This window comes from Penaeus vannamei, chromosome 31 (genome assembly GCF_042767895.1).
Source record: "Penaeus vannamei isolate JL-2024 chromosome 31, ASM4276789v1, whole genome shotgun sequence".
Taxonomy (NCBI): domain Eukaryota; kingdom Metazoa; phylum Arthropoda; class Malacostraca; order Decapoda; family Penaeidae; genus Penaeus; species Penaeus vannamei.
In genome coordinates this window covers 5,239,357-5,251,856 of record NC_091579.1, presented here as the reverse complement: position 1 = coordinate 5,251,856, position 12,500 = coordinate 5,239,357, and the positions used below count along the sequence as shown (strand labels likewise).

Sequence of the window (12,500 nt, the reverse complement as noted above, 5' to 3'; positions counted from 1 at the left end):
TGTGATTAAACAATGAAATTATAATTTTTCACAACAGTAAAATGCATAATATTAGTTACAGTCAGGGTTGGAGTTAATTAATTTTTGCCAGTTTAGTTGGCATAAATGAAAGAAAAAATTGTAATCAAAGAAACCTACATTTCTATTAAAAAAAAAAAAAAAAAAAAAAAAAAAAAAAAATATATATATATATATATATATATATATATATATATATAAATATATATATATATATATATATATATATATATATATATATATATATATATATATATGGAAAAGGGGAGCAGAGTATTAAGCATATTTAAAGTATATTTTTAGTGCATGACAGTCAAACTTGCAAGATTAACATTATATGGAATTGTAAGACAGATAAAGTCTGAAGGTAAATTTTAAAATGCAACCCCATGCTGTTTTTAGGGTGAATAGAATAATTTTCCAATAGCTTTTGTCATGTAGCAGATTAATCTAGCACTCATTTCCTTTGCAAATGAAGGATAACTATGATACCGCTCCCGATATTTGGGGAGAGTATGATACATTTCTGGGAATTTGGGGGTAATTTCAAGAACACTAGCAAGCATATTATATTAACACATTTTCAGGTTGTATATGGGGCCCCACCCCCTTAAATCTCCTTTCCTCTGCTTGCTCTACCAAATCTTCATTTTGTATGTTCCGGTAGTATAAGGCTTCGCCCTCTAAAACCCCCTTTTAGGGGGGCTACTGCCCATCCACTCCCCCACCTAATCTACAAAATCTTCACCTTGTATGTTCCAGCAGGAGAGAGCCCAGACCCAGGAACAGTTTTAACCATATCTTACCTTAAGCATTAACACCAGACTGGCCAAGCTGCAGGTCACTGGGATCATCAGGGTCATCCAGGTCATTGCAATTGCTATGAGCCTTTCCTTATGAGACAGTGAATGGTACAGTTTTGCAGCTTCGATGAAGAAGTGGTGGTGGACTACTTCCAGCTTTTCCTGATGGAAAAACAGATACCAAGCCAAGTATTGTTTGTAGAATTCCTGTTGATAACCTGCTCTAATGCTCCCCTATTTAACATCTCACCACAACCACTCAGTGTTCTGTGTGTGGATCTCTGGGTTTTCAGGATCCACAAAGTGTTCGTTGTGGTTTATCACACGGTGTTCTTATCCGTGTTCACTTATCGTCTGGTATGCAGTCCATCTGTCACTTATGATGATTGACCCTGGGTAGAATATACTTCTTTATCAGATGTATGAGGGTTTCAGTGTCATGGTTCTTGCTCAGGAGCTCAACAAGGGGGACAAGGAAGAGCTTCTTGCTTATGTGCTCGATCCTGCTGAACACCCATATCTGGCTAAGCAGCCTTCCCCTTTCATATTTACACTTGCCAAAGAGTGTCTCATCATATTCTACAACAATCCCTGGTCTGCCTATGGGTTCCTGGTTGTTTTCCCAGTGCTCTATGATCTCGGAGCAGAATCTTCGCCAGTCTACACTCGTGCATTTAGCAATATGGACGCACTCTGTAACGGTCTGATGGCCCCAATGTCTGCTTAGCCAGTGATTGATAAACGGCAGTATTTGATAGGGTTCAAGTCTAGTTCCCGAGAGAAATATCCCTCTGTAGTAGCTTAAAGTAAAGTTACATTACTTTCTTTGTTTTGTTTTTAGGACCCTTCTCCATGCACCACAAACCCACTGGTGTCTGTCTTTTCTGTAATGACACTGTCTTACAGTGTGGGTATAGTACTTCCACTGGAAGTACACCATGATCTCATAGATATAGTAAGCTTGCTTCGTTATTTTGTTGATGTTTCGCAATGAAATTTAAGTAATTGTTCTCACAACCTACACACTAGGGAAGATGGAACTGATTTGAATTTCAAATGGCTTCTCCTAGGCCCAGCTTCTATTGTCATGTGATGATCTATTCCATACCTGATTGGTTCCATAGAGTGTTTACGTTCACGTCACGTTCACATACGAATCTAATTGGCTTGTTTGATTTCCCTTGCATACGTCTTCCATTAAAAATTTGTCCAATTTTCTATTGCTCTTAACGACTTTAGTGTCATTTTGTCAGTTTACTGGAGGCGTAAGGTTACTGCAGCTCCTAGAAATCATGGATTTTATACCCTCTATAATACTATTACTATCAATTTGCAGAGAAAGTGGTATAGAGGAAACTTTTGTAGAATGATGTGTTCTACTACTTGCTAAGCTTAGATTTTAAAATTTAGGTGTGGGGTTGCGTTTCCATTAATACCAGTCTAAAATACTTTTCATCTGTGACATTTCTTGCTTGAATTGAAGGTAGAATAGTTATTTGATATATACGCACATGAAACATGTATCAGCACTTGAACCTTCCTTCATTGGTAAGCAATCAACTTTAACTTATGTGCATTTGTTTAGAAAGTAAGCATCAGTTGGGAAAAATTGTTTCTTGGACATTCAAATCATATATAGAAGATAATCAATGAAAACTACTCTTAAATTATGAGGCCAGTCATAAGTCTTGGTTGCTAATAGTTTGGGGTATCACATAGGTTGACTGTTTAAAGCAGTTCCGAGCTGGCTCTTGCTGTGTGAAGACGTGTAAGGGATTGCTTTTTGGTTTTAGTATGTAATATACATCAATAATGTGGGATACATGTTGAAACAACCAGAAAATTTATCCTAAAAAAAGTAACCAGTCTTATTGTATCCTGACAGAATATGAGTGGAGGATTTTTGCTGCATTTAATGTTGTACTGTGAGACATGAAGGCAATCCCAATGCATGCAGTGTGCCATGTGGTTGACCAGATTGTAACAGAACCACATAGCTTATATGCTAATCATTTTCTTTCCCCTCCCCAACCCAAAGCCCTGGTGTCCCACTGGTCCCCCAAGCTTATGGGTGGGAAGTGGAATGGGTTATGAACTCAAAGACTGAAGTTATGTACAAAAAATGAACATCATATCTGTTCTGACCACATCAAACTGTATGAGGAATTTTAAATCATGTTTGTGAAGGTAATATTGCCACAGACTAAAAATTTACCAGATGTTTTATGTATGCCAGGGAGGCTATCACTTGACAATATTTAGAATTTCTCATATAGTTTTGATTTGGTTAGAACAAATCTAGAACAAATCTTCAGTTATTGAGTTATCATCCATTAGCCTTGGGGACAAATTGTTTGAAATGTGTTTGATTTATGAATAAAGTAAAGCGTGATTTATTTTCAAATTAGTCACTCGTATGGCCATGTGTACACCAGTCATGGCATCAGTCATATATATTCTGGTAGGATGAAGCTTGGACTAGTTCCTATTTTTGAATTGCCTTGAGATATTCTATTTCACAATGCCTAGAAATTTTGGCCTAAGCAGCAGGAAAGTACTCTAGATTATTATAAATATATTTCCTCTAATTTTTTCGTTATTCTTAATATTTTTTGTGTTCTGTATTTATTATTTTAGGTGTTATATCTTTGCTAGATATTCATGTTTTTTTTTCTATAGTTTTCCCAATTAATTTCATATTCATGTTTCATTGTAATTATTATTTCTATATTGGTATTTATGTATTTTCTTTTCAGAGGGCATTCTTGTTTTTGATAACTTTCATCATCCTTTATCCTTGTTCTCTCCCAAGCCATAGTTTCATAGCTACAGGAAGTTGATTCATAAAGCACAGCAGTCCATTTTGTATGCAAGAATGTAAATGTTTAAGCAGTGCCATAAATATTTGTAAGATCAGATTATGCTATATATTGTCAGTGAAAATGGAGAGGCACGTTTTGATCATCATCTGTTATAACATGACAGGTTCTCAAAATGAATATTTTCTTCAGACATTTTCAGGTTGGTAGAGGCATATGATATGATGATAAATCTTTAACTCAGCTGTTTCAAACCTTTTTATACTCTTGACACATCTGTGTGTATTTGCCCTTTTGGCTGAATCAGTGTCGCTGACTCTAGAGGTTAATCAGTTGAAGTAGCCTCTTGAAAACTATTGAGCTGTTTCCTTTTCTTCCACTCTCAAGCTAGAAACCAGTTCAAACTATGTTGTCCCTAATGTATGTAATGGAGCTTTGTTAGGAATTACTGGAGTGCTGTAGAATTTGACTTTTTGGTTTATATTGTTATAATAACCATGCCAAGATAAGGAAAGTCTAAGAGCACAACTGACATATGATATGATCTGCACAGGCAGAGAGTCCACACAGCTTTCAAAGCAACTTCCCACAGACTGAGCATGTACATTATTATCTTAATATGAATATTTTCTTAATATAAACATTTGTCTACATTACATTGTGAGCTACCTAATATATTTTAGCTTTTCATAACCACCAAACTACCATCGATTACCACTTTTAATGACCGCCTCTTGATGAGTTCCTGACCCAGCTTTTTAAGAGATCATATGGTCATTTTTTGGCCTAAATCTTTCATCTTTCCAAAACTGATTAAAATGGATTCCTTAAGACTTTCAGGGCCTCCAAATCTCTCCTGAAATATTTAAGGCCCGCCCGCTATTTTGAAAGAAAATCGGATATTGTAACATAACAATTAGATACAATAAAAATATAAGTATTACCATAGAAGAGACTTTTGTTAATTCAATTTCCTTCCTAGGGTATTTGGGCCATTAGCACCCTCTGGATTCACTATGAACCCAGATGCCCTACTTTAAGGTGCTTTTAGGGAATTAGAGGTCTGTCTCCACCACATCAGAATTTGAATTAATTGACGACCTTCTTCCACTTCGGAATTGAAATGTAATGCACATTCTCTCCCCTTCAGGATGGGGACCCGTGTGGGTGGAGGTCTTCATTTCACGGACAAGTCTTTGGTTGGGGTTTCTAGGCTGCTGGAAGACCTGCAACATCTCCTTGAGGACAAAGACTCGGCTGATATTATTTTCGTCGTGGGACGGGAGGAGACACACATTGCAGCTCATAAACTCATACTGAAAGCAAGGTAGGTTGTATGGTTTGTTAATTTTTATTTTTTCTCTCCTTTTCCTTCTTTTCATCCTCCTCTTTGTATTCCTCGTTTTCCTCCTCCCCCTCTGCCTTCTCCAACTCTTATTCCTCCTCCTCTGCCTTTTCCTTCTATTCCTCCTATTCCTTCTGCTCCTGCTCCTCCTCCTCCTCCTCCTCCTCCTCCTCCTCCTCCTCCTCCTCCTCCTCTACCTCCCTCCTCCTCTACCTCCCTCCTCCTTCTGCACCTCCTCCTCCACTTCCTCCTCTTCTTCCTCCTCCTCCTCCTCCTCCTCCTCCTCTCCCTCCTACTATTTCTCCTCCCCCTTGTATTCTTCCTCCTCCTCATATTCCTCCTCTCCCTTGTATTCCTCCTCCTCCCATTCCTCTTCCTCTATCTATTTTTCCTCCTATTCCCCCTCCTCCTCCTCCTCCTATTTCTCCTCTCCTCTTATTCTTCCTACTCCACCTATTCTTCCTCCTATTCCTCCTCCTCCTCTTCCTCCTTCTCCTCCTCTTCCTCCTTCTGCTCCTCTTCCTCCTCCTCTTCCTACTCTGTTGTCTTTATCTTTTGTTTTTCTATTTTTTTATTCATCATTGATTTCTTTGTATAAGGTAGTGCTAGCTCTCTTGCAATGAACAGCGTCCGCATCGATTCCAAATTCATTTAAAGTTGTCAGGCTTTGTAACACCAGCCTTGTCCTTCTAAATTTGGTACAAAATTAAGGGGGTTTGATGGATTGTAGACTTTAGGTCTTTTTTTGTATTGATTGATTTGTTTGTTTTATATTTTGTTTTTTCATTTACTTATTTTATTTTTTATTTCTTCATTTCATTAGATCATTTTCTATATACCAACCAAATGTTTAGCTAAGTATCACCTCCGTGCGACGTCTAAAACGCCTCTTAAAGGAATGACAAAAGAAAGGAAGTTGCGGTGATGTGGTGCACAAGCATAAAGAAGCCGCTAACCGGAATGAGTGAATGAGCTAAGCGTAAAACCTTTCAGACTGGCTCCCTTGGGCCCGTGACATGCTTCCCTCCAGAGCAGATGCTGCTATGGCTTGTTGCTAGGCTCGGTGCATTCCCCGTGCTGCTCTTTTTCTTTGGCCAGTGCCAGGCTTTTTGTGTGGTTCAGCTTGCACCCATTGTCATCATTATTATTATTGATATCATTATTATTATTATTATCATTATTCTCTCTCTCTCTCTCTCTCTCTCTCTCTCTCTCTCTCTCTCTCTCTTTCGTTCTCTCTCTCTCTCTCTCTCTCTCTCTCTCTCTCTCTCTCTCTCTCTCTCTCTCTCTCTCTCTCTCTCTCCCTCCCTCCCTCCCTCCCTCCCTCCCTCCCTCCCTCCCTCCCTCTCTCCCTCCCTCCCTCTCCCCCCCTTCCTTTTCCTTTCTTTTCCTTTCCCGCTCATTTGTTCTTTCTCTTTCACATTCAGTAATTTGCTTTCTCTAACCGATTCTTTCTTTTTCTCATTCTTGTATTAATGCATTCTCTCTCTTTCCTTTTTTTTTGTCTGTCTAGGATGATTAGCTTCATTCTCTGCTGATGGATCACTTGAATTTTCTAACCAATACGATTCTGATGCACTGTAGCCTCATTTGTGTCTGTCAGCATTCGCAAAACAATTTTTGAGCCTAGAAATTAAGCAGTATTGATGAAATATCAGTTGACACATAACAGCTTCAACCAATCACTTGATGTGACATATTTAGTTTGTATTTAGATCAATGGCCAGATGCATTTTATGGGCAATTTCTGTCGGACTGCTTTTCAGATAAATTTTTTTATTGATTTTTCTTTCTTTCTTTCTTTCTTCCCAGTGGTTATGGTAGGCATGTCATATATGCCATGTCCACTATGATTTTGATATGTTAATTGTATTAACACATAGATGGCTCCACAAGTGCTTAGTCACCAAGGTTTCAGATATTAATACTACCTGTATCACCTGACTACCTTGATAGTATTGTCATAACATTATAACAATTAAAATATTATATATAATTGTAACAGTATCAAAACTGATAGCATGAAAAAACACACACCCTGAAAATTCATGGATTGGGTAAATGAAGTACAGTGCTAATGTTTGGCTCTTTGATTGCTAAGCACTTGTGATGTCATTCATGTGCAGCAAAATTCACACAAAAAAGTTACAGTGGACAGTGCATTGTCTACAAGAATTATATCACTGCATGAAAGAGACACTGTATTCCCTGAATTCATTAAAATTTCAATTGAAAATCTTACAAAAATTTAGCTCAAGATAAAGAAAACAGTCACACTTCCCTGACAATGATAAAGAATGATATCAACCCTGTCTTCTCTTCCCACAGATGTAAAAGTTTTGTAGAAGCATCAGGTGGTGAGGTGTGCGTTATTCCTGGTAGCACAGTGACCCCAGGCAGTCCACAGACTACCATCCGTCTGCCACAGTATCAGCCCAACATCTTCAGACAAGTTATTTGTTATATCTACACTGGCAAGGTATAATGACTTTAATTTTTGATGAGGAGTAATGCTTATATATATATACATATATAGATAGATAGATAAATAGATAGATAGAGAGGTATATAGATATGTAGATATTAATATAAATATAGATATAAATATAGATAGCACACATGCAGGCCTACATGGTTTCATAGGCCTGTGAAACCTTACTGAAACTCGTGGGTAAATTCAGGTGCTTGATATCTTTAATACTTGGTATAATGTTAAAATTATTTTTATTCCTTTGCATGGGTTCAGTTGCCACAGATCCTGACATAGCATAGACACTTAACTTGAGTCAATCTTCTCATGCCCAAAAAATCACTTCTTCATCCTGCCCTTTGCAGTCATTCATTCTCATTCATACTAATGCCTTTCCTTCTCCCTCAGGTTGTGATGAGTGACAGTGGTGTGTTTGAGGTGTATGGAGTAGGCCATGACTTGGGCCTGGAGGAGCTCTGCCAGCATTGTGAGGACCACATAGCCACCACCATGACCCCCCACAATGCTTGCACGTTCCTCATGGCTGCTCTCAAGATGGAGCAGAGAACTGGAGGTGAGTTTGGTGCCCAGTCTGATGGGTGTGCTTTTTGCTGTTCATTAGTTTCCTTTTTTCTTTCTTTTTGTCTTCTATCGTTCATAAGGTAAATTTATTGTTTTATTTCATGTTTTTCTCTCTTTGAGTATGGTTACAGTTTGTGCATTTCGAGTTTCCTTATGATTTGTTTGTATTTAATAATGTTCATGTTCATAAGTAGTTTATATAAGACCAGCATCTGATGTTGGAATTTTGTTCCTTTAGAGTAAATTCCAACCTGCATACTCTGAAAAATAATTCTAAAGCAATGAAAATTTACTTTTGAATTACTTCTATTTTAATTTTACATCACTGTCCGTTTCATACTTCCAGGGAGTAAAGGCAGTCGCTCTTTTGTCGACCGTTGCGTGGCTTACATAGGAGAGAATGCACTTGAGTGCATGCAGACCTCTTCATTCCTCAATCTCTCCAGAGAAGCTCTCATCCGACTCATTTCTTCGGACAATGTAAGCAGGAAAGACAGAATGGGAGGTTTTGCTTATATTGTAGTTAGGCTATTGTGGTGAATTCTGTATCTTTTTTTTATTCATTTATTAGCAGAATCTTAGGTGTTATAACAAATTGATATGTTAGTTCCCTGTTTGATTTTTGTTTCCCCATTATAAGAAATTGGTAGTAGCTTTTTTGGTTTTGGATGAAGTTGTGTTCCAGGTATGATTATCATGGTTTTATCTTCCACTTTCTTCTTTAATAAAATTTATCCAACCAAAAATTCCTAAAATACACAAATAAACTAAATCAAACTTGTTGGATCGATAACTCAAAATGATCACATGATATTTCCATTTGTCCGCATTTTGCACAGCTGGCGCTAGAGGAGGAGGACGTGTGGCGGGGCGTTTTAAACTGGGCCAAATACGGAGCGGGAGTCACACAACCCACACCCCACTGGACAGAAGAGGAGAGACTGCGTGTATGCCAGCAGCTCCAGGGGGTCATTAACCATGTCCGACTCCTGCTCATTGGTAAGAGTTAGATAGGACATTTCTGTCATATCTTGAGTTTAGTACAACACAGAAAAATGAGTGAGTGAGTGAGTGTGTGAGAGTATGAGTGTGTGTGTGTGTGAGTGTGTGTGTGTGTGTGTGTGCGCGTGTGTGTGTGTGTGTGTGTGTGTGTGTGTGTGTGTGTGTGTGTGTGTGTGTGTGTGTGTGTGTGTGTGTGTGAAAGTGTGAGAGTGTGTGTGTGTGTGTGTGTGAAAGTGTGAGAGTGTGTGTGTGTGTGTGTGAAAGTGTGAAAGTGTGTGTGTGTGTGTGTGTGAAAGTGTGTGTGTGTGTGTGTGTGAGAAACTTCTATCACAGGCCGTTTCAAAAACTGAGATCAGTCACTCTTAGCACCTTGGTATAAGGTTTCTGAATATGCACCTCAACTTGAAGTTTTACTTGGCTAAGAAAAAAGTGTACAGTCATGTCAGGCACATAAAGGAATGTACAAGTGATGATAAAGAGAACCCTCACAGAAATAATAAAGTTCCCCATCCTCTTGAAAAAATCTAGATAGCCAAGTATTTGCCGAGGAAGTAGAGCCGACAGGAGCGGTGCCAATGGAGCTGTCTCTGGAGAGGTACCGATACGCTGCACTGCCCAACAAGTTCAAGGATAATTCAACCAATGAGGACAAGCGCCTTCAGCCTAGGGTCTCACTCAAACTCTTTGCTGGCTCGCAGATTCTTGTAAATGTGAGTTTTTGTTTGCTTGTTTGTTTTCTTGGTACTATGTTTTATTTTTTATTTTTCTATTTTTTTCGAAAGTTATTTTTAAAATTGATTTGTATGCTTATGGTTATATTGTTTTATATGAGATACACTAACATTATTTACCATTACAGGAAAAGATGTCACTGCAGAGGGTTTTAAACAGCTGGTATGGTGTAAACAAACAGATGTGGAGACTTGTTTACCGTGCTTCTACCCATGGCTATTCAGCAGATGCTTTTCACCGCCATTGTGATGGTGTGGCTCCCACATATACAATTGTGATGGTATGTCTCATGAGGATTTTCTTTTTGTGTATGTATGTTTAAACTTGGTATTCCATTCAGGCAAATTTAGTCAGATGGTAGAGAGAGACAGAGAGACAGATGGAGAGAGCCATAGTGAGAGAGAGGGGGAGAGAGATAATCAGAGAGTGAGAAAGAGTGAGAGTGAGAGAGAAACAGAGAGAGAAAGAGAGAGAGAGGGGGTAGGAGGAGGGATAGACTGAGAGAGAGGGAGAGAGGTTTACCCATTGGATCTGGATGCTTCATTGCCGTCACATGGCCCATATTACTTGAACTTAAGCCATTGATAGCAGATGCTAGGATTAGGATCCTGAGCTTGGAAATAGTGTCATTCCTGGAGCCTGCATTTTTCCAGTCAGGGCTAACAGACAGTACATTCCACATTCGTTTATCAATGGAAATAATGGGAAAGCCCCTTCCTAAATGCCAAATCACCCACCAAGAGCTTTGTGCATTAGTGGCGAGTATTTCCCATCAATCCAGCCTTCAGCCAAAACGATTGCATGTTTGTGTCACCCCGCCTCATAGCCAAATTTTCTCATAACGGCATGTTCAAGTCACCCACTCCTCCAGCCAAATTTTTTCATGAAGATCATAGGGGATAAAGGTAGGAAGAGAAAGAGAGGGTGGAAAATAGAGATTGTAGAGTTAAATAGACAGAATGAGAGTGAAAGATGGGTTAATAGTGAGATAGATGATGATAGTAAGTGAAATAGATGATAAATTAGAGAGGGAAATAAATAAGTAGTTTATAAATTCCTTCCCTTTCCCCAACAGGGTCAGCATGGAGAGATCTGTGGAGGCTTCAGTGATGTGCCATGGGGCAAGACAACCATGAAGGGGCGATATGTAGCTTCAGATAAAGCTTTCCTCTTTACACTTGTCAATAACCAGGACATTCCCCCTGCCAAGTTCCCAGTAGTCAAGAAAATGTTTGCCATTTGTTATCATCCAGAGTAAGTTTGCAAAAAGACATGTCGTCACTAGTAAGGATAATTAGCACTTATAGTAAGGCAACTTCAATGAGTAAATCAGTATGATGAACCTGTCCATGATTTAGTGCTTGTACAGAATCAGCTACTTACTGGGAGTTCGGGTTACTGCCAGTTTTGTTTGGTCAGTCATCAACTTGGCCTTTTGGAAAAGCGGTCATGGGCATGCTTCATAAGTTGTCCAGTAAGGGTATGCTCAGTAGTGTAGACACTTCATTTGATGGAATATTGAGCAATATGAAATAAAACAATAAAAACAGTGAGAAACAAAGTAGACAGGGACACTTTTTTTTTCAGTAATGATAATGATATTAATAATTATAGTTACTGGATAATATTCCATCTCTAAATTTAGATACAATTTGGTTGTGTAAGATGTTCATCAACATTATTATATATAATTTCTAATTTATCTAAGTTCCAGTGTATATTTGATGGAGTTTAACCTGTTGCCGCTTAGAGTGCATGGACCAATATATGCAGTGCCCACGGTGGTTTCATTTTATCAGTTTGTTTGTTTAGCACTTAATCACTACTGAGACAATTGCTAACTGATCTTCTATTTACATTGTGTCTTGAATTATTGAATTTGCATATTTACGCAGAATTTTTTGTGCACAATGGCAGTTTGCCTCCGTGCACCCAGCTTCTTTGGTACCTAATTTTCTTTCTACTCTATTTTATCAAACATTTGAAGAAGAAAAAAAGAATGCTTCCCTTCACAAGCTCTCTCAAACAAGCCAATGACAAGGGCTATGTCATGATCAGTGCCATCTGCAACTTGGTCCACTGCAGCCATGGGATGATACAGTGTCATGTGCAAGTAATTTTTTACAGTTAACTTTATTTTTTTCTTTCAGCTGTGGTCCAATATTTGGTGCTGGTGCTGACCTTTTCATTGCTGGCAACTGCAACCAGAACCTCGAGAGCTACTCAAACCTGCCCCACTCCTACGATGGGGAAAATGCAACGTGCAATACTCTCATGAGTGACTACAACTTCACAGTTTTGGATTACGAAGTCTTCACGCCATATGGAAAATGATAACGGGATAAAGGCGTTTATTTGATGGTCTACAAGACTTGTTACAATTTCACGTTTATTTGAAAAAATTTTATGTAAAATTAGAAATTATTGTTGCTATAGTTACTTTTTTATCATTATTATTTTAATTGTGATCTTGTTTCTTTATGGGAGTAAATAGGAATTTATGTAATTGTTGGGTTACACCAACAAGAAAATGGTGGATAACCACCCTATATGTTTAGTAAATCAGAGACATTCCAGAGATATATATCATTATTTTTCTAAAATGTCAGGAGCATTCATGACATACAAGTTCTCAGTATGTTTGTGTATTTCTCTGCTTTTGGATTTTATTTTATTTTTTATTTTTTCTAGAATGTTGTATTGTTGTAGCTGTTGTTGAAATTAAAGCT

General features: G+C 38.2%; 1 protein-coding gene across 1 annotated transcript in view; it reads left to right on the top strand.

Moving 5' to 3' along the window:
* The window catches only part of LOC113829073 (BTB/POZ domain-containing protein 9), a 12,706-nt gene extending 359 nt beyond the window's left edge, over nt 1-12,347 (top strand). Inside the window, exons 2-10 of the mRNA XM_027382162.2 lie at nt 4,791-4,967; nt 7,314-7,464; nt 7,864-8,029; nt 8,384-8,517; nt 8,877-9,036; nt 9,568-9,749; nt 9,899-10,051; nt 10,847-11,025; nt 11,922-12,347. Of these exons, the coding sequence (XP_027237963.1) occupies nt 4,792-4,967; nt 7,314-7,464; nt 7,864-8,029; nt 8,384-8,517; nt 8,877-9,036; nt 9,568-9,749; nt 9,899-10,051; nt 10,847-11,025; nt 11,922-12,105 (1,485 nt within the window). The 5' untranslated portion in view covers nt 4,791 and the 3' untranslated portion in view covers nt 12,106-12,347. The remainder of the gene's footprint in view (nt 1-4,790; nt 4,968-7,313; nt 7,465-7,863; nt 8,030-8,383; nt 8,518-8,876; nt 9,037-9,567; nt 9,750-9,898; nt 10,052-10,846; nt 11,026-11,921) is intronic.
* The last annotated feature ends 153 nt before the right edge of the window (nt 12,348-12,500 follow it).